The sequence below is a fragment of the Trifolium pratense genome, linkage group LG6 (assembly GCF_020283565.1).
Source record: "Trifolium pratense cultivar HEN17-A07 linkage group LG6, ARS_RC_1.1, whole genome shotgun sequence".
NCBI classification, from domain to species: Eukaryota; Viridiplantae; Streptophyta; class Magnoliopsida; order Fabales; family Fabaceae; genus Trifolium; species Trifolium pratense.
In genome coordinates, this window is record NC_060064.1 from 13,117,299 (window position 1) to 13,140,564 (window position 23,266).

Below are 23,266 nucleotides of genomic sequence, written 5' to 3' on the forward strand. Positions count from 1 at the left end.
TCCAAAACTTCGTATTTTAATTTCGTTCCTTTACGATTTTAGCGAAGTTTCGAAGTTAAACGACAAAACTCGAAATTTGACAGTTTGACACACAAGCCAAACTGCCCATCATCAACAATCAGGACGTTGTCCAGAGTAATATTTCCGTGTTGAGTCACTTTCCGTGTGAATAACTTATATTAAGTAATAGGGATATACTTCAAAAAATAAGTTTGCATCTATGTAGCACGGACTCCGACACGGACACAACGACACGCCTGATCATAGAGGTGTCGGTGCTTCATAGGTTTGCATGCTTGATTTATTTTCTTTTTTTACCTTTTACATAATTTTGAATACCAATTCCATAGCACTTATAGCTAGAATAAAAGTTTGTTCAAAAGATTTATTCTTGAGGTGTAAGGATATGCATTTATCAGATTATGTTTATGGTTTTGCAACCAATGAATCCTGAGGGATAGAGGTAGAAATCAAGGATATTAGCTGGGCCAGAAAGAATTGATTGTATAAGGACTGACCTATTCCCTCATCATTCCTATCAAGATAACTAAGTCAGGACTAGATATTTCTTTGAAAGTGATTGTTTATTCAGGTAAAATACTTTAAAAACATTTGAGGTAACATTCTCTAACTACAGAAATGTTAAACTAAAAATGAGCACTAATCATCTCAACATGTTGTGAGCAGGTAAATCTTTTATACTGGAGATGTCTTCTAGAGCAAGCTCGCGCTCTAACTGTGTTCTTGTTGACTTCAAAACTTCCTGAAGAAAAAGCAATATTTTAAAGCAATAAGAACATTGTCACAGAATAATAATAAATTAATTGAAAAATCAACAAACACGATTTAATGATGTATTACGTTAAATTCCATATATGTAGCACGCTTTGCTAGCCACTGAGCATCCATCATTTGAAATGCGATGCAAAAAAGAATATCAAATGCTGTTTCATCCTCCTCAAGCAGCCGTAGAAAACAGATTCCTGACAGAGAAGATGGATAAACTGCAAGGAGAACAGTTCATCATCAGATGATTTCACATGAAAGATGAGGTGAGTATTGAAGAAATATCAACACTTTCTACAAATAAGGAAACCTCGACAATAATATTAAGGGTATCTTAGGTTCCAGTCCCCCAGCTACTGAGATAAGACTTAGTTGCTCTTGTTATATAATGGGTTATAGTTGAAAACTGTAAACATACGTTTGACCCCAATCTATTTACTATTTATACAGTTCCTTTGAGGCAAACATACACTGGGACATGGTTGTAGTTTGCAGCAGAAATCAAAACATAATCTATGAATGTGGCACAATATGACAAGATTTCACAATAACTGTTAAATTATGAAGCGCCGACATAGACACAGACGTGACACTGATATGTCTACACCAATAATAATTTTTAAAAATGAATTAATTGAGTTCACATGTGTCAGTGTCATGGCGGTGTCTGTCACCGACACGTTTCGGACACCGGATACGCCTTCAATCAAAACTCTATTTTCAATCGGGCATAGTCATTTTTACAGCCACTAAATTTCTTCTCAAGAGAATTTATGTTACCTGCGTGAAGATCCAACATCTGCACCAACATAAATGAAATATTGATTCCAGCTACTGCAAATGGGTATTCCCACTCTGCTCTGACTCCATCTTGTTTAAGCAATAATCGCTGGAATGAAACCTATGACATTGCCAAGTAGAAATGTGCCAGACTAGTTAAAAACACACCACTTAATTATTTAGCACATTACGTAGAATATAAATGCAAAGGTAGAAGAAACTTACTGGATACTTTTGTGCAAAAAAGATGAGGTTCTCTAATGATATAAATCCTCCACCCCTGCAAACCATGGTTAGATAGTTCATATGAGCTCCTCCATAATCCCAAAAACAGGTAGAATTGACTACTGGTAAAGTTCCTAAGTTTGATGAAACTTTTATTTGAAAAACGAGAGTACAAAACACAGTATTTTTCATACAAAATGATTTATATATAAACACTGTTCCGTTCATTCTACGAAATGACTTATACATTCCATGAGTTGCATTTATTTTGGTCTTTTCTGCTAGTCACTTGCATTAAAATGTCATGATGATTAGGCAAATATTCGTCATAGTTTTTTTTTTTTGTTTTGGAGGTAGTTTTTTTAATTAAAAAAATGAAACATATAGCATTTGATCACGCACCTAAAATCTGTTGATGGGTCTGAACCTTGCCATCCCATTTCCTTCCAAAGATCTGACTTAAGTGGAGGAAGCTCCCTGTCAGGATAAGCCAATTTCCACAATTGTAAAAGAGCGTCCTGCAACAACAAAGGAAATATGCACTGTATAGACATGTATAGACAATTTTCTTGGACGCATTTTAATTCATTCGTGAAAGGAAATTCAAATTATAAATTGCTTATCAGTCCCCATAAACAAGTATTTGCAATTTGAGCAGTTAACATGCCCAGATTCCAGATTTAAAATGTCATATTTTTATCAAAGCATGGACGTAGATTGCAGAGAAAAATAGAACATCACTATAACAAAATGGTATCAAGAGGCGCATATGAAAACGACAACAGGATTGAACAAACAGAATACAGGATGTGTATGTAGAGACAAAAGCCAGTAAGATGATTAGGGGAAAAGTCCATTAAATACATACTTGGTGCTCTGTTTTAGAACCATCAAAGGGGAGTTCAAGTCGTTGCCGTAAGTTTCTTAGTCTTTCTTCCTGAGAAAGAAAGAAATATGAATAAATATGACATAACCATATGTAGCAGGTTACTGAGAGTTAAAAAAAGAAATAAGATATCATTATACATACCTGCACAGGGCTAAGAGGTTGAGGCAGCATGCTATTGCTTTGCAAGTAAAGAGCATGAGAAGGAAGAGATAAAAAACGACCAAGAAGAGATCCAGACCCTATTACAATGTTCGCTGCAAAGGCAAGACTAAAATCATGCCATTTACATTTGCTTCTTATTTGTATACCAGTCAACAATGAGGAAAAGGTAGATAAAACATGCAGAAGACCTTGATTTTCACTATTTTAGTATCAGTCCCTATTTTTCCCAAACTCCATAAATGAAAATGAATAAATAATATAAGCAAACTCTTTGATAGTAAACTCATGTATTTACGAAAACAACAAACAAACTCCAAACAGAGCAAACATGGTTACTAAATTGTGAATTCTTGAATCAAATTTTGCCAAGAATCATAAGATACATATATAAACTCCAAAAGAAGTGCTCGGTCATGCAAGTCTGAGTGATTCTTTTTGCCACCACTCTAAACAACATAAGATTTCAGATTCAGAGGGAAAGAAAGATCGTCAAATTTCCTTGTTTGCAAGAGTGACAAATCCATTGTAGTAGGATTTTATCGCTCCATAAATATCACTAATGGAAAAATGGAAAATATGTCCACAGTCACCTAACATAGAACGTACGAACTGTGAAACAGTCTAATATTGCTTCTATTTTTATAATAAAAATTTGGGTTGAAGAGATGGTGCCCCAATCCAAGGCAGGGAAGACCTTAGGGCTCAAAAAGCACTTACAAAGGGATCTACAATTACCTGTCTAATATTGCTTTTCGCTAGATAACAAAATGAAACAACTTCTCAATTATTATTAATACTGTCAAGCATAAATTTATGGCAAGCCAAATCAATCGTACACATACCTAACCACTGTGCCCATTGCGCAATGAGGTTCGAAAATACAAATGTCCAATGAATTTGCGCCTTCTTTCTCTCATCATCCCACAAATCTTCAAGTGTATGTATCTTTATAACAGAAAAAATATAACATCATTGAATGTAAAATCACATAAAAACACATGAACTTAACCCCCTAATCCCAAATAAAAATAACAGTTTCTCACCTTATTATTCTCAATATAATCATCACCCCCCAACAAGGGTTCATTCAAAGAATCTAATCCCGAAGCATCAAAATGCTCCTGCCTTTTCCCATCAACGTCCCCGTGATGGAGTCTTCTCCTCAATGTTTTTGAAGACATCAAAACTATTCTTTACTTTCACTATAGGTCAGCCTACAAGTCCAAAAAATACAATTTATAAGATCCCAAAATCATCAAGCTCATGAACATCATCATCAATTCCCTCAAACAAAAATTCATTATGTTCATAACAAACGCCATTTCAATTTTGATAAACACCAAACCATACGGTTACTCCCTCCAATTTCTCTTACACAAGATAAAATAAAAGTGCCCTCTTTTTTTTTTCTTCTGATAAGCTAAAAGTGCCCTCTTAAATTACTCAACAACTCAATGAATAGCAACACAATATATGAATCAACATAACTGAATTTCAAAAGGGTCAAAGCAACAATAACGCAAATGAAAAATAAATAATTCTACAGCAAAAACCACCACATAAACCCTAATCTAAAGATCATAAATTTATCCCAATATTTTCCTCTCAACTGAAACCAAACCGAATAAACCGAAATTCGAATCAAAAGAATTAATGGGTTGTTAACAATTACCTGAATTTCAAGAACTGAAACGAATCTCTGTCTGAAAAAATTGAAAGTAACAAAAGAAATTTGGAGGGTTTTATAAATAAAAAAGAAATTAAAACCAAATTGAAATTACAATAGTGTTGTTACTTTTCGTGCTTGATAAGGAAAAAGAACCTTAAATAAAGAATAAAAAGATGAAGGTGACGTGTCAATAAAGACAGAGTAACGTGCTGGAACAAAACAGCTCAAATACTCTAATAATTTGGTGTGTGCTATTTTATTTTGTGTCACTTTTTTTCTAAATAAATAACTTCACAACTAACTGTCTAACTGTAAAAAAAAAAAAAATTGGTCAAGGGGTCTAACTGTAATTTACATGGCATTATAATTATAATTATCAAATAATAGTATATTTTAAGAAATGGAATGTAATGAGATGTAAATCCATTTATTTGAGCTTTTATCCTACTAAGATAAGATAAGGCTTTGATAAAAAAAATCCTACTAAGATAAGATTGATAATATTTTCCATTATTACAAGCAATGCAAAAAACTAGCAAAAGAATTCTTTCATAGAAGTGCCAAATATAGATTATAATATTTTGAACTGAAATGATAAAGATTTAAGTCATAAATTTTCATAAAAAATATTTAACTTTAATAAGGTTGCATATTATTAATTGTGATTTGTACCCAAAAAAATGGTGAGGTCTATTCTACTCCTTCATAATTTGAGAGTATTTACCCATCAACCAATGAAAACAAACCACATAAGTAATTTTGTATGTGAAATAAAAGTTAGTTATAAGTTATTTATGGTACCACATGCAAATCTACTTACGTGACTTCTTCTCGTTGATGGGTAAATACCTCCAAATTATGAAGGAGTAGTTTAAAAAGAAAAAAAAATTGCTTAGCATGTATTAACTCAACTTAAACTCAAATCTTTATTTTGGTTAAATCAACAAATCAATTAGGAATTTCTGTAATGTAGTTTGGGTCGATTTTAAGGTAAAAAATTATTTTGTGTCAAAAAATCCATTAATACTCGGTTTTCAATTATTACTTTTTAGACGATTTGTTATTTTATTTAGATCAATTTGATTATGAATATACCAGATTCAACTTATTTGAGCAAATAGTTAAAGGAGTAGTAGGAAATAAATGATTGGAATTCAAAATGTTGGTCAAAGGAGAAAATACTATACAACTAACATAGTAACATCTAAACTAAAATATTGAGTTCAAGTGGTTAATGAACTTCATCTATTGACTAATTGTTCAATTTTACTCTTAGTTAGACTTTACTTATCTCTAGGTCGAATAATTCTTAGTTAAACTTTACTTTATTAGAGCTCCTTTTATGTATAAAAATAGGTTTTCTTATTTGTTTTATATTTGATTTTATTATTGCTAATCAAAGTTATTTCGTAAGTGTCAATACCAACAAACAAATTTGAGTTCACTTTTTTCTCTTCCAAATCTGTGGATGATTTATAGGTGAAACATCGTTATTCATGGTTGGATGAATTATGTAACTACGAAGGCCAAAGGCAAGTCTGAAGAAGAATATGCTACTTGAATAATGAGGCATTATTAAACTGTACTTGCTTCTTTAAACACAATAAGATACACTTTAGCATTTTCTATATTTTATTTAAGGTAACCAGAGACATTTGACTCTCAAATGACTTCATCTGAGTATCCCCATAAAATTCAATCATTTGACTCTCTGTATGTGTCTGTGCCTGTGTGTGTGTGATTGAAGCAGTTCAACCAATCACAATAGCACTGACTCACCGCGAAATCTAGCACAAGTGGTTAGTGCACAAAGTGTGTAGGTGTTTTAAACAACGGCGAGCTAAACTTGATTTCTGCCGATAAAAACTTTTTGATTCAATGAATACGATATATATACTCAAGGTACTTTCTTTCAAACAGTAGTTATTAGTTAACACTGATGAAGATCTCAAGTGACTCTATGAAGTCAAAAGCCTGCCCACCTAGCATTTAGGCAGTAGGCAAAAAAACAAGGGGTATTTAAGGATACAAATGAACTCTAGCCAAATTTATAATATCTAATCATTTACATCATTATACAGTATCAAAGAAAAACCTCAGCCTACAGTAATTTCCTAGAGGAACAAGGTATAAAGATTTTGCCGCAATGTTGGCTGATTTTCTTTGAACAGAGCTCACTGCCTATGAACTGGTGGTGGCGGTGACGGGTGGCTTTGCCCATAAAATCCAATGCCAGGTGGCCTGTAAAATCCTCCCGGCGATGACTGCTGTTGCTGCTGTGCTGGTTGAGAGCTAGGTGCAGCATTTGGAGGAAAATGAGGTGGAGGTGGTAGGTTATTTGATACATATCCGTAAGGAATTGTTCCATCCATGAAACCAGTTGATTGGACATACTGAGGGGGAAGGGGTGCTGAAGCAAATGCAGCTTGTAATTGGTTGACTTGAGGCATGGTTTGCAAGTTGGCTGACGGGACAAACTGTGGATTTGTTAATGATGGCTGTTGTAAAGTGGTGAAAAAGGAAGAGCTCGCTGTATCGGAACTGTTAACATCAGAAACAGGTGATGATTTTTCAATTCTGGGCCTTTTCTCTGGGTTGAAAACAGGTAATCCTGATGTAAATGCCTTGGAATTTAAGCTACTATTCATGGAGGCAGCTTCTTCAGCTACTAGAGAAGAAAAAGCAGATGCAAGCATCTGAGCAGATGATGCAGAGGCAGCGAGCTTAGCAGCAACAGCTGCTGCTGCTGCCTTCTTGTTATCTTCTTCAGAAGTTCGAAAAGGTGAAAATGATGCAGAAGATTGCGTAAAATCAGGTTGAGAAGTGGTGTTGTTTGGTTGAACTGATGGCCGCATGGATTGTGTTGTTTGGTCAAGCCACTTCCTGATACCAGCTGTTTTCTCAATCTGGCCTCGTACAACCTTCACAATAATAAAACCATCAATTTATGAGTAACATATAGAATCAATAGATACAGATGTAAAACTCAATAAATTTAAGTATTTAACCATCAAATAATTTTCAGGGACAAATCAGTTCTCCTATCTTCATACCTATCAACTCCTGCATAATGATACATGTCATTACTGTTAAGAATAAGGACATCTCTTACTAAGTTAATATCCACTACCTTCCTTGTGACCTTTGGCTTCGTCAATATTTAACATTTTAAAGTTTTCCTTTTTATATTAAAATTCTTTAATTTTCCCTCAAATAACTCTAAAAATAATTAGTTATAAACTTTTACATTTCTTTTCATCTCAAATCTTCAATGTTTTATATTTTCTTTCAAATGTCTATTTTTTTACATTAAAATCTAAAAAAATAAAAACTATTTTCTTTACCTAATCTCAACATCTATCAATATGTTTATTCATCAAATATTTTTTTTTAAGGGATATGACCCACCTTGACACCAGTTCATGTGGGCAGCTCTTTCCAAAACTGTTGAGAGACCAGATTTCAGGAAGGATATAATTGGCTTGTAAATCAGATTGCTTTGACTAATCTGATTAGGTGTTGGCAATGAGGATGTCTTATTCACTGCCTGAAGGGCTGTGCTTTCAGTTTTATGACTCTTAGATTTTTGGCTTGAGCCTAACTCAACCCCAAAAGCTAGCTCGAGAGGCGAGGATTGCCCAACTCTTATAGCAACTACTTTGGCCATATATCTAGTCTAACATAAGATCTCAACACACCCTCAACTTCAGGACTAGTCAAGAGGTGAGGATTGCGGTTTCACCTGATCCTTCTGTTGATTTACCTATTGCTCTGATACCAAGTTGAATAACATAGAATGATTAGCTTGTATTTAACAATGAGGTCCAAACTTATATACAAGAGAATCATAAAAGAAGGAAACTAAACCTATCCTAATAAATAGAGAATAATCAGCACTCAAAGAGGGATGGAATATATAGAGTTCCTAGGAAACAAAAGTGAGTGTGGAATCTCGTTATCTAATAGTGAGGCTGACATGTGGTTGATCAAATAACAAGCAGTGAGAACAGCATCACTCTTGCTAATGGTTCTAAAAGTTACTGGTATTGGTCAAGCTTCACGTTTGCTACGTCTAACTAGTTACCTCCTAAAATACCTCGTAGTTCAACTCTTTTGTGGTTTCTCAAGGTATTATCCATCAGTCTAGTTGTCCACACACACTGCAACAAAATGGTTTCGCGGAGCGGAAACATCGTCGTAATGTTGATTGATGCAGCTCAGATCTTATTGAACAATGCTCATGCACCTTTAAAATTTTGGGGACATCTAGAGTGTGGGCAAATGCAAGTCGTCCAAGCCTTATAAAGACTACAGAACCAAAAGGTGCATGAGCAGTTGTAACAACGTCGAATCGTCTCTCGTAGTTACAACAGAACCAAAAGGGGAGGTTGTCATCATGATAAGCTTTCTTGCCATAAAAAGCCGTGGTTGAGGAGGACTGAAAAGCCATAACCACTCCAAAAGAAAGGAGGTCACGGCAGCAGAAGGCGGAAACTGGTTGAAACAAACAAGAGAAAGAAGAGGGTTCAATAAAAATATTTTGAATATGTTGGAAAATATTTAGTTTCCTAGTTTGTTATTTCTAGAAGATTCTAAGCTTATCTATTATTTCCTTTTATGTTTGTACTCTTCCTATTTAGACCAGCCTTGAGCTGAGGAATAACACACAACAGTATTCACTTATTATTTTCTACATGGTATCGAGAGCTCCCGATTTTGGGGGTCTCGCTTCCGCAAAACCCTAGCCGCCGTCGTGTTTACAATCTAACCACGACAACTAATTTTGTGTGCGGCACTGTTCACCGTGATACTGTTCATGCGCACTGTTCATTCGCTGATATTGTTCATTGGTGGCACTGTTCATGCGCACTGTTCATTACATGGCACTGTTTCACCAGTAGCACTGTTCATTACGTGATTACTGTTCACGAGTACTGTTCACCGCGCTACTTTTCCTTTGCTCCTTCCGGTACTACTTGGCTAAGATTATTAATTATGACGTTTTTTTTATTCTCGACGCCGATCATCCACTTTCAAATACCGTCATGAATGCAAATATTGTCATTGTTTGGGACATACTATTTTTCAATGTTGGAAATTACATGGTCTTCCGCGATCTTCAAATCAGAAGAACAAAGGTGGAGGTGAGGGTCATACATTCCAAGCCAGTAATTCTGATCAAGAGCATCAGCCTTCTTCAATTCAGCTTTCATTCACGATGGAACAACTAGACAGACTGTACAAAATTCTTGAATCTAACACTATTTCTGGCTCTGTTGCCCCCAAAGGTACTTCTGCCCTTTTTAGTGTCAGTCCCAGTCGTGCTTGGATAGTAGATTCGGGTGCAAGTGATCGCATGACAGGTGATTCTACTCTGTTTTCTTCTTACAGTCCATGTGCAGGTAACCATAAAATAAAAATTGCGGATGGATCCTTTTCAGCCATTGCGGGTAAAAGTTCGGTTGTGTTGTCTCCAAGTCTAACCCTTAAAGATGTTCTTCATGTCCCAAATCTATCTTGTAGTCTCATGTCTGTCAGTAAATTAGCCCAAGATAGAAATTGTCAAACTAATTTTTTCCGTACTCATTGCGTTTTTCAGGATTTGAACTCGGGGAAGATGATTGGTAGTGCTAAGGAGAGTGGAGGACTCTACTACTTCGACATTGAACCTGAATCACAACTACCTTCCAAACCAATAAGTTCATGCTTTGAATCTTTTTTAGTTCTGAATAATAATAATGATGATGTTATGTTATGGCATTCACGATTAGATCATCCTAGTTTTCCTTATTTAAAACACTTATTTCCTGAGTTATTTCGTAATAAGGATTTATCTTTGTTTAAATGTGAAGCATGTGAATTTGCAAAACATCATCGTTCTCATTTTCCATTACAGCCCTACAAACCATCAAAACCTTTTTCTGTTATTCACAGTGATGTTTGGGGCCTTAACCGAACGAGTACACTTTCTCATAAAAAATGGTTTATCACATTTATAGATGATCACTCAAGAGTTTGTTGGGTGTACTTGTTAAAGGGGAAATCTGACGTTTGTCAGGCCGTAAAAGATTTTGTTAAGATGGTGCAAAATCAATTTCAAACAAATATTCAAGTGTTTAGAAGTGATAACGGCAAAGAATATTTTAACACAATGTTGAGTGATTTTTTTCGTGAAAATGGAATTGTGCATCAAAGTTCATGTCCTAACACTCCCCAACAAAATGGAGTTGCAGAAAGAAAAAATAGGCACTTGTTGAAGGTGGCTAGAGCTTTACTTTTCGCAAGTAAAGTACCAAATTATTTGTGGGGTGAAGCAGTTTTAACTGCTGCATACTTTATTAACAGAGTGCCCTCCAAAGTTCTTAATTTTAAAACTCCAATTCATATTTTCAAAGAATGTTTTCCTAATGATCGTGTTTCAAACGATTTGACCTTAAAAATCTTTGGTTGCACTGCATTTGTTCATGAACATAAGAATATTAGCAAACTCGAACCGCGTGCTATAAAATGTGTTTTTGTTGGGTATTCTCCAACCCAGAAGGGATATAAATGTTTTGATCCAAAAAACCAGAAAATGTTTGTCACCATGGATGTTACATTCTTTGAAAACAAACCTTTTTTTGACATGCATCTTCAGCGGGAAATTTAAATAAAGATTCGTCTCAAACTGAGGACATGAGTTTTTTTAACTCGTTTCAAACTGAGGACATGAGTTTTTTTAATAATTTATCTTTGCCGGTATCACAAAGTTCTAAGACTTATACTTCTGCACCAACGAAAAATGGTCATGATTCTTTATCTAATCATACTCCTGTTATGAGTAGTGAGCTTGGTGAATCCGAGCCTACATTTTCTCAAGAAGAAAACAATGAGAATCTTGAAAACAATGATAATGATGATCTAATTGAAATGCCACAAAATAATGAGTCATATAAAGATAATAGGTTTGAAGCAGGAAACAAGACTTGGAAAGGAAAGGTTTTTGTGAGAAAGAATCACAAAGAAAGTGATGAGTTCACATCTCAACATTGTCATGAATCTGAACCGGGGGATGATCAACTTCCTAAAAAAAGAAAAGGTAAGTCTATCTCTGTTTCTAAGAGTCGTATTTTGTATCCTGATATCGATGATCCTGTGGCTGTTAGAAAACCTGTTAGATCTTGCACTAAATACTCATTGTCCAATTTTATATCATATTCAAATTTGTCTTCGTCTTTTTTTGCCTTTACCTCAAAATTGTCTAGTGTAGTGATTCCAAAAAATGTGCAGGTTGCTCTAGAAGTTCCAAAGTGGAGGGAAGCTGTACTTGAGGAGATGAAAGCTCTTGAAAAGAACAAAACCTGGAGTGTTATGACACTACCGGATGGCAAGAAGACGATTGGATGCAAATGGGTGTTTACTGTGAAGTATAATTCAGATGGGTCAATCGAAAGGTACAAGGCTCGATTGGTGGCTAAGGGTTTTACTCAAACCTATGGTATAGACTACTCAAAGACTTTTGCTCCTGTTGCAAAATTGAACACTGTCAGAATTCTCTTGTCTCTGGCTGCTAACTTAGATTGGCCCCTACATCAGTTGGATGTTAAGAATGCTTTTCTCAATGGTGATTTAGAAGAAGAAGTATATATGGACATTCCTCCTGGCTTTGAAGACAAGTTTGGATCAAATGTATGCAAACTAAATAAGTCTTTGTATGGATTAAAGCAGTCTCCTAGAGCTTGGTTTGAAAAGTTCACTTATTCCATGAAGAAACAAGGGTACATTCAAGGACAAGCTGACCACACCTTGTTCACAAAGTTCTCCCAAGATGGAAAAATTGTTGTCCTAATTGTTTATGTTGATGATATCATCCTTACTGGAGATGATATAGTTGAAATGGCAAGAGTAAAAGAGAAATTAGCATTAGACTTTGAAATCAAGGACTTGGGATCCATGAGATATTTTCTTGGTATGGAGGTTGCTCGATCAAAAGATGGTATTGTAGTTTCCCAGCAAAAATACATTCTAGATTTATTGAAAGAAACAAGAATGAGTGGATGTCGACCAGCAGATACTCCCATGGATCCTAATGCAAAACTTTGGGAAGAAGGTAGTGTTCCTGTTGATACTGGAAGGTACCAGAGATTGGTTGGGAAACTGATTTATTTGTCACACACTGACCTGACATTGCTTTCTCGGTTAGTGTAGTAAGTCAGTTTATGCATTCTCCTTTTGAGGAACATCTTGAGGCAGTCTATAGGATACTGCGATATTGAAAAGCAAATCCGGGAAAGGGATTATTGTTTAAGAAGACAAGTGAAAGAAATGTGTCTATCTTTACCAATGTTGATTGGGCAGGTTCAGTCACTTACAGAAGATCAACCTCCGGATATTGTACCTATGTTTGGGGTAATCTTGTGACATGGAGGAGCAAGAAACAAGGAGTTGTAGCAAGAAGTAGTGCAGAAGCTGAGTTTATAGCTATGACTCAAGGTATTTGTGAAGGATTATGGATCCACAGAGTCCTAGAAGAGCTTAAGATGAAAATTGAGCTTCCATTGAAATTATACTCTGACAGTAAAGCCGCTATTAGCATAGCTCATAACCCAGTTCAACATGACAGAACCAAGCATATTGAGATCGACCGACATTTCATAAAAGAGAAGTTGGATGCCGGAATCATATGTCTACCTTTTGTAACTTCGAGTCAGCAAACTGCAGATATCTTGACCAAAAGCTTAGCAAGACCCACCTTTGAGCATTTGATCGGCAAGTTGGGCATGATAGATATCTATGCACCAACTTGAGGGGGGGTGTTGGAAAATATTTAGTTTCCTAGTTTGTTATTTCTAGAAGATTCTAAGCTTATCTATTATTTCCTTTTATGTTTGTACTCTTCCTATTTAAACCAGCCTTGAGCTGAGGAATAACACACAACAGTATTCACTTATTATTTTCTACAGAATATAATATTACATTCCCAAAATTTTGGGAACTTAGCAGCAAAGTAGTGGTGTGGCAAAGCATGGATCCTCAACTAGGCTCTAGAGTCTAGATAATAGATTAGTATCATGTTTAAGTTATAGGGTTTTAATTAAAGGAGAAGAGAAAAAATAAAAACTTTGAATATTATTGACAATAGTTTGATACTAACTTGATACAAGACTCGCAATCCTAAATAAATAGGGAAATCGGGTGGGGGGGGGAACCATGATGATAACCGAATAATATGCAAACTCACCCTAGGAAATACTGTAAGATTATAAATTGACCATAGGAGATAATATAATATATTCTAATACAATATCAAAGATATGATATCTTTCATATATTCTAACAAACATTTTTTATATTTAGTGGTAAGCGAAATTAAATTGACAAAACAAAAAACACAACATCCAATTATTTCAACAAGTAGAATTAGATACACGAATTAGTTTACAAATAGACCATCTACCTCTAAATTTCTTAGTTATTTAGTTTGTATCAAGCTTTAATTACTGGTCTGTCCTCTATCTAATCAACCTTCCTTACTAATGTTTCTATGGTTTCCTCATTACATGACGCCAATCCATTGAAATATGGTATGCTACAAGCGAATCCATTTCAAACCACCTAAGATAATACTTTCTAGGATGGGATGGAGCTACCCAAATTTTCTCTCTAATGATTGTATTCCTGATCATACCATGTTTTTTGTGACTACTTGTTCATCTTAACATTCTCATTTCTGGAACACACTTATTTTGGGCAAAAAATTGCTTCACCTTTTTGCAGCTTTGTGAGCAAAATGTTCGGAAGAAAAGCAAGATAATTGGAAGGGTGAAAAAAGCATGCACTGTTGTACTAGTCAATCAAGATGGCATTTTTAAGGATAATCATACCATAGTAAGAGGCACGAAACCCTTAATCACGTTATAATTATGAAAAAGGAACAATATTACATCAATGGAGAGAGAACAGGGACAGAGATTCTACTTACTAGTAACTGAGCACGAACAAGCTCTTGCTTTGATTCCTGAAAAGTTTTAGATTAGTACACAGTTAGCAATTTCATCTTTTTAACAAGTATATTTGTAGAAACAACTGTACTTCATTTCCAAGAAAGAAAAAAAAAAAAAAAAAACTGTACTTGTTCCTGCAGTGCATCTTTAAGCTGAGAAAGCAAAGAAGTCCTGGCAGCATCGGCATTTTCGAGTTGCTCCATATATTGCTTAAGCTCCTTTTCCCGCTCTTGCAAGTCATTCACCAAAGTGGATCCCAGCTGGTTCCCTGATGTCAATCCAACCAATGTCAGAGTAACAAATGTCACTAAAATCATTCATTAATTACTTAGCTATGGCAATAGAAATAGATAAAAATTATGCTGCATTGGTCGAAATAGAGAAGAGTTAGCAAGAGGAATTGGCCATGCATGTCTTCAAATGCCCTAAAAATAAGGGGAGTGCAAGTAGCTTTTGGTTGGGAATAATGACATTGACAACACACCCAGGAGCAAATCCATAATCATAATCCATTGCTTCCCACTGTCAATTCCTCGAGAGAATAACAGTTTAAAATCACTGATTGATGCTCCAAAAAACCACACTATCAGGTAGTCTACTTTAAATGGGAATTCAATATTTTACACCAGCCCATATGAGACGTGTGCTTCTACATCACCCAGTTTGGCTCAAGAGTGGTCCATCCACGACAAAAGCAGACAAACCCCAACTCCTAAAGGTCAGGCAGATAAAACGAAGGCAACATACATTAAAGGATAAAAAAGTATCTCGTCACAGCCAGCTGTTATGCAATCCATGCTACTGCTTTATCCAAACGTAGTCCAACACCAGTTAACAAGTCTTGACTCGTGAATCTTGATAGTTCATTTTAGCTGTGTCTGTTGCTTTGGGCCTACAACCATACAGCTTTAAATGTTAGCACATCCGGAAGGTATACCAAAACTGAAGTATGCAGGTTGTAGATAGCTGAGCTTTAATATCTGCCAGGGTAGCGTGATACAAATCATGGAAAATGATGGGGAAAAATATAGTGAACGAGAAGCTGGAATTTTCACTTGTTAAGAATTAATTAAGATGGTAACAATGAGGACTCGGAGTTCTTTTGTTTGTTCTTATATGTAGGCATCACTCCTCTACTGGCAAGTTATTATGTGCAAATCTAGCTTAGAGACAGTAGTAAACTTATTTCTGCACGGTAAGTGAGAAACTTTTCTTTGGAACAATCTTTTCACAGTTATCACTAAGCAATGAGTATGTTCCACTACTCTAGTGCAGTTTTAGATGGTCTAATATAAAGAATTGTAAAAGAACCAGGGAGACTTTATTTTTTTGGCTGAGTAATTTATGCCGTTCTTTGGTGCACCTTTAGGAATGGAAAACTTCAATCTTTAAAGGTGTCTTTTGTCCCTAAATTTGTGGAGGAAAGTTAAATTTTCAGCTTCTCTTTGTGTTCCGCTTATGACTGCTTCAAGTGAGTTGATATATCAGACATGCCTAAAAGAAGAAGTCTGTCCAAACGACATTGAGAACAAGGTATGGGAAGGCGGCACATGGTTTACACGCCACAGAGAAAGGCGGCTACAGTATGGGTGAGTGAAAGATCGGATGGGCCCAATGTTTTGTGTCTAGGTAGACCAGCAGATAACACTACAACTGGCTGTGGGTTAGCCAGGATAATGCATCAGATGATAGCAACGAATGCACAGAAGATAGAGGCGGTTTCCAGACAAATGCAAACAGAGCTAGTTACGTGCACAATGAAGAAGCAAAGTAGCAATGAAGGCTAACTAAGATGGCTGCAAATTGCAATGAATGATAGAGACCCGGTATGAGAGATATAGGAAAAAGGGAATAAAATTAGATAAAAACTGAACATTGGTGATTAAATTGAAAAGTAAAATCACTAATAGATTATAGGCTTAACTATACATTTGGTCCCTTACGTTTATTTTAGGTTTCAATTTGGCCCCTTACGTTTAAAAAGTATCAATTTGGTCCCTTACGTTTCCACCATTTGCATTAGTTAGTCCTTTCCGTTAGTTTTGTCACTAACACCGTTTGAAGTATACACGTGTCAGTGTGTCCACATATGCAACCTGTCTACCACATGTGACAAAACTGACAGAAAGGACTAACTAATGCAAACAATAGAAACGTAAGGGACCAAATTGAAACCTAAAATAAACGTAAGGGACCAAATGTGTAGTTAAGCCTAGATTATATAGTCTAAACCTAATAACACATAATTAGGTTAAATTAGGTTAAATGGGAATATAATCTGTCTCAATAATTACATATACAAATGAAATATGTACAAACAATATCTATCCCTGATTGGTGCCAGTTACATATTTACAACAGTAAGATACCCACAAGTAATCATGAGAACAAAAACCAAGCAAAACATAGACGTGTTCCTTTCACGAGAATCAATCATGCCCAGGAATATCTTTTCCGATAATTTTCTGACTAACATTTTATATTTAAAAATTACTGTTTCAGTTATGATGATCATCCCACCAATTCACGTAACTAAAACAACCTAGAAAAGATTTTCCATAATATAATCGATGCTATTCCATAATCAAAACAAAATGTTTGCATCTGTCAAGTAAGTAACAGGAAGAATAGATCAAGTCTTTCCAGCAATCATCTTACCTTGAGCCAATGTTTTGTCGACATCTTCCAAGAGTTTAACCACATCATGTACACCAGCATTACACTTATTCAAGGCAGCTTCCTCATCAAGATGTCCATCGAGAACAGAGTGAAATGCTGTTAGTATTTTTTCTGGCAAACACCCAACAGCCAGTTTCTGCAATGAAGATGACCAAGAAAGGACACGCCTCAAAATCAGACATATCAAAACAAGGCAACAGATCAACATCAGACAATACTGCGCTGCAACTTGCTTACTATTCTCACTGAGTGGGCATCCCTCTTCACTATCTTGATAGAATCGGAACCTTTTCCATTGCTTGCAGAGCAAGGAAGGGGATTCTTACTCATCAGTTCATCCTTAAGACCCTGACTTCGCGACCCAAAAACCTTCCTCTCCTCCCATATGTCAATCTGGACAAGTCAACAAAGCGACCGTTACCAATCCAATCAAACACCCCAACCCCAAAAAAAATCCACCCAGAAGGAAAGAAAAAGAAAATATCAGGATAAAAAAATTAATTAGTAAGACCAATGGCATACGATAAAATAGCTCATAAAGCACAAACAATATTAACATATGGCTGTGGCTGATAAAAAAGAATTATCTACAAACCAGTCAAGCCTTATCCAACTAAATGAAGTTCGCTGCAAAAGTGATTCAAGCAAGAAAACACAAAAAATAGAAGCCACAGAAATCCATTAAAACTCGTATTGGCCAAATCATCGCTCTCAATTGACAAGTTGGATGGCAACAATTATGATATGTGCCTGGACGTCCAACACCAAACTTTGGCGTAGGCCATCTCACCATGAAAGATTGGGTGTGAAGCTAACTACTCTTGATACACTAAGGTCAATGCATGTCACAGCCATAAGGTATTGTTACAAGTGGTAAACTCTTTTGACAGATTCTGGGAATATTGCTAAGGTATTGTTACAACTTACAAGGTTCCTCCCCCGCTCTTTTTATGGGTTCTATTCTTGGTTTTTTGTTCACCTACTCAATATTCGAACCCGGAACCTCAAATTAAGAGTTCCCAAGTGAAGTGTTTGGTGCCATCTCAGCTACACACAATAATTCCTTCATTGATGTTTTTCGCTCCACATTTCTTTGTAAAAAGGTCCTTTTGTTGTAAGGCCACATAGAATAAGATGGTGGATCATATTATATACTACATGTCAGTGCCACCTTCACACAAACTAACGGGTGACGCGTCACATTTATACCAGTATTCTCTCAAATTTTAATATAAGAAGTTGAATAAAATAAACATGATTATGATGATGATGAAGTTTTTATTATTAATACAAATTAATATTATATTATGAATTATGATAATTATTACTAATGGAACTTCAAGAAAAAATGGTTCCAGCAAAACATTTCCATGCCAAGAAAGGCTTTTGCTTAATGTATGATGCGCATGTAATCTATGCCGATAATAAAATCATTAAAACAAAGCACAATATAGAGACGTAGAAAAGTTAACCATGAAATTTATACTTCTTTCAATCATACTAGTTTTGTGCTGTGAACTATTCTAATAAAAGGCAGAAATGTCCAAAACAGAAACAGAGAAAAAGAGATATCACCCAAGTCAGGCACTCACAATGCTAAAGCATTAGTATAAGCATAGCATGAAGAAATTGACTACACTAGTTGCATTAAACTTGATAAAACAAATTTATAACAAGCAAATATACGACTTACAAGTCTGTTCACTGCTTTCCTTCCATGTACATCACCACTTTCATAAACACACCTGAGAGCTGCTGGAAGAACTTTCCAAAATTCATTGACAAACTCACTACCTTTCCGCCTGCTATTTTGCAAGATGTCATTGGCCAGGTTTAAAAAAGAGACACGCTGCTCTTTCTGGGATTCATTGAACAATTTATCCCATATTTCAACGATATCCTTTGCTCTCTTCTGGTGAGGAATGCACCAACGGGACAATGCTAAATGAGTACTTAAGAAATACATATTGCAAAAAACCCATTTCATTGCTAAGTAACCAAAACGAGGGAGGGAGGAACAATGTGAAGAAAGTAATATAAAATAAAATCACATCTAACCAGCTGAATGTATTGCACATTGTTCAAAGCAAAAAATATAACTCCTTTAAAAATTATTCGACCATGAAGAACATCGAGTAAAATACCACTTTCATTTGACAACATTATAAAATGCAACTATCTTATTGACGATTCTGGTACCAAAATAACAACCAGGGTGATTCTCATACAAAATACTACCTACGACAAATGATATTTTGAACAGAAGAAAAACAATTCAAATTTTAAAATAGTGGACCAAAAGCCTACATGGGAGTTGGGGTGGGGGGGGTGGGGGGAGTAGAAACAGACATATGCTGAGTGAGAGCAATAAACAGTAGCTTAAAAAAATTTGTATCCCACCGTAGCAAATTTGAAGGAAGGGAAAAAATCTTTATCAAATTGACAAAAAATGTTGCTACAATTGAATAATAAATGAATCGTGCCATAGAAAGTTTCATTCACATGAATGATCTGTTGGTGCTGTTGGCATCCTGATAATGCAGAAATAACCAAAAGGATAATTATCAATGAAAACAGAAACAACTTAAAAAAAGGATTAGTGATGGATACATTCAATGCTTTGTTGTGAATTGTTGAGTTTCAACAACTTCTCTGCCAATATTTGTCCGTCAAATATGTCGTCGCTCATACTGCTTTTTGACAAGTTTATATATCATGGATTTTTCCTATAATTCACATGAATGAGACATTAATTAAATAGGGAATTTGATCCATGGCTTGAAACAAAACTGTATTAAAATCAAGTATATCAACCGTAAAGGAAAGCCCGTCAACTTCGTACATTTCATCCATCCGTTTAACAATAGTTTTGATATATTACAAAAAAAAAAAGTGCATGAAGTAAGGATAGAAGGAAATAAAATATTACTAGAACATTATAAAGAAAAGTAAAAACAAAATCTAACAAATTTATTAAAACATAAAATAAATATAATTTTGATTATGTTCTATCTCCAGGGTTTCAACAAAATTCCATAAGCATACCAGGTAATCGTAACTTTTTAAAGAAAGAACAAGAGTAGAACAAAGTGAAGCAGCATTCTGTTTAATTTAGTAGCAAACTCAAGAACTCAACAAAAGTTGTTTTGCATAAATAAATAGATTATTACCCTTTCACAGTGACTAACTTCTATGCTTTCTAGTTTATGATGTACATCATATCAAAACAAATAGGCACAGTCCTCTAAAACTAGTATTTTAATTCAGAAAAACCGAAGTTGAAATACATATACGAAATGTTGTTTCATGCTAGAGGGAGTATAAAAGACAGAGAAGATCCATCCCACTTTCCACTCTAAAACCATTTGGTATCATCAACCTCAGTGCCAAGAAATGCCTTTAGAAAGAAAAGGAAAAATTGCTTCCTCTCCAATGATTATCCGAACAATAGCATTCTAGCATGAGAATCATGATGTTCCAGTAATTACCTAAGAGATACTCATTGTATAAAGAGAAAGACATCCTGGAGAGATGCTTCAACAAAGAGTCAAACTAATTGTCATGATGATTTCTTTAGCATCTCAACTTATGAAGTACTGACACGGACAAGGACACGTTGACACCTCACACCGGTAAAAATTTGAAAAAATGAATTAATTGAACATAATCACATGTGTCGGTGTCGTGTCGAACACAAGACACATCTTCGATCAGAAGTGTCGGTGCTACAGCCCATTCCAATATGAGCAATGTGTCGAAAGAATAACTAAACAGAGATTTGCCGTCAAAAAAAACTAAACAGAGATTCACTACGTGATCACAGAAGTTAAAATCTAGGTACATAAAAAATCAAAATCAAGATGTTAAAAAAACATCTAACATCAATTTTGTCATCAATTCAACAACAAACTGCAAGTAAGATGCCACAAACAACCTCCTCCAATCTCAATCTCACAACACTCAACAAATCATAGAAAAAACTCACATCAACAACTATAGCTTAAAATATTATTAAATTAATAAAATACCAACAAATCTAAATTCAATTGATCCCTTACTATAGAGTTGCATATGTCAAAAACACCATCTCCATTTCAGAATGCAATACTATTTAGTTGTTAAAAGAAATTATTAAAACGAAAGCAATTAAACTTATTAGGGTATCGGATTATTGTAAGCTCAATATCCAAATTCCGAATAACGATGAAGAAAATGAAATGAAATCGTTTGTGGGGAAAAATTGAAGGGAAAATAATTGAGGCGGAGAGTTTACTGGTGCGTCGATGGATCGAAATACTTACGAGGTGATCGGAGGGATCGGAGAAGGTGAACCACCACGGTGCACGGCCTCCGTCGCCGTAGCAGAGAGATGAGCTTCCCAATTTTTTTTTTCCCGAAGTGGGGTGTAGAATTTTTTTCTTTTTAATATCCGTTTTTTTAATTAAAAAATAAAGATGTTTGGTCAAAATAAAAAATAAAAACTAAAAAACTATTAAAAATAATACTCGTAACAATTTAATGTATTTCGATCCAATCAAATATCTTTCATAAAATCCACTCGTTTTGGTCTAGTCATCAGTAGGGCTGTCAAAATGGGTCGGGCTATCGGGCCGGCCCATTAGGCCTATATATTTTCACGGGCCGAGCTTCATAAATAGCGGGCTGGGCCTTATCGGGTCAGGCCTTATCGGACCAGACTTTTTCATGGGCCGGCCCACGGGCTTTTGGGTCGGCCCCTTAAAAAATTTTAAAAAAAATGTATAAAAAAAACAAACTGATATTTTGATTTTGAAACAAAAAGATATATTTTTTTTAAGAAGAAACAAAAAAAAGATATTTTGACCCCTTAAGTTTGTTATTAGTAGGATAATTATCTTTTAAATTTAAAATAAGTTAGTTTTTATCTTTTTTAAATTTATTTTCCTATTGTAAGCTTATTTAAAGGCAAACATATTTAGAGTAAATTCAAGTTATAGTTTATCATAAAATTTTGACTAAACTCAAACGAATCCTCCATTATTTTTTTGAACTAGTCTAATCCTCCATTGTTAAATCATAAATCTCAATTGAAGGATTGTTTCCATTGTTGAAGACTTGAAGGTAAATTTCATCCTTCTCTTTATTTTTTTGTTGTTGATTCCTTACATTCCCAATTTGAAGGATTTTTTAGTTGTTGTATGATCTTTAAATTCTTTTTCAGTTTGGATGGTATCAAAAATAATATTTTATGTGTGGATATATTGGATACTCTTTAGGTAGTTGCAATCATGGACTCATGGTTAAAAAATAGTAAATTAATAGAGAATAACATAGCCGATTGTCCGTAGAGACAACCAAAGAGCAATATTTTATAAAAAGTTGTAAATTAATTTTAAGTTAAGAGCAAATAAATAATGTTGATTTCAGAATCTAAGTAACACAATTTGCTAATTTTCTCGGTAATAATATTAATAGTACACCCTTTTGATCCTAGAAAACTGAGCTAACGGTAATAACTGTAAAAATCATGAATCCTTTTGACTATATATTATAGCTAGCTAGGAACATGTTTTAATTAATTTTACAAATAGCCACATTTGAATTGAACCTTTCATGCATATCAATTGTCATGTGTTGATTTATAATTTGTGCTTTTTTACTTTTAAATTGATGATGCAAAACGAACTTGGGACGTGTAACTATATGTTAGTGGCATGTATGAAGTTAAGCAAGTATAGTCAAGCCTAATCCTTTAAAAAGTCAAATGTGACTCTTGCCAAAAAGATACCTAAGCTAGCTAAGTCATGTATTCAAAGTAAAGATGTTAATCTTTGGATGTAACGAATAAAGTGGACTCTAAAACGAACCGATAAAATTCAAATCTCAAGAGCATGGATTCTAATGAACCTGTTGTTTCTTTCTTGTGTATAACTTATAAGTACTTCTCGTTCTTACCTTTTATAATATAATAATCTTAATGATCAATTTATTTTTATTGTGTTTGTAATGTAGTCATGGATGATTTTGATACAACTTTCCAAGCTATTGACGAAGATGATTTGGTAATGTTAGAATCTCCTCTAGTTGCTAATACGAAAAATGTAATTGAGGGAG

The 23,266-nt window shown here is 34.9% G+C and overlaps 2 protein-coding genes across 2 annotated transcripts; both read right to left on the reverse strand.

The window, feature by feature from the left end:
- Positions 1 to 565: 565 nt before the first annotated feature.
- Positions 566 to 4,667, reverse strand: LOC123892452 (ELMO domain-containing protein A). Its single transcript, XM_045942233.1, has 10 exons — positions 4,515 to 4,667; positions 3,886 to 4,056; positions 3,685 to 3,787; positions 2,822 to 2,934; positions 2,660 to 2,728; positions 2,194 to 2,309; positions 1,792 to 1,846; positions 1,567 to 1,687; positions 862 to 1,004; positions 566 to 763 (listed from the first exon to the last, which is right to left on the reverse strand). Exons 2-10 carry the CDS (start codon positions 4,021 to 4,023, stop codon positions 665 to 667), a joined length of 957 nt encoding a protein of 318 aa, XP_045798189.1. The 5' UTR covers positions 4,024 to 4,056; positions 4,515 to 4,667; the 3' UTR covers positions 566 to 664.
- A 1,711-nt stretch (positions 4,668 to 6,378) lies between these two features.
- On the reverse strand, positions 6,379 to 21,623 carry LOC123888957 (regulation of nuclear pre-mRNA domain-containing protein 2-like). Its single transcript, XM_045938125.1, has 8 exons — positions 21,475 to 21,623; positions 19,784 to 19,899; positions 18,867 to 19,114; positions 17,411 to 17,566; positions 17,153 to 17,309; positions 14,623 to 14,762; positions 14,473 to 14,508; positions 6,379 to 7,432 (listed from the first exon to the last, which is right to left on the reverse strand). Exons 2-8 carry the CDS (start codon positions 19,860 to 19,862, stop codon positions 6,686 to 6,688), a joined length of 1,563 nt encoding a protein of 520 aa, XP_045794081.1. The 5' UTR covers positions 19,863 to 19,899; positions 21,475 to 21,623; the 3' UTR covers positions 6,379 to 6,685.
- Positions 21,624 to 23,266: the final 1,643 nt, after the last annotated feature.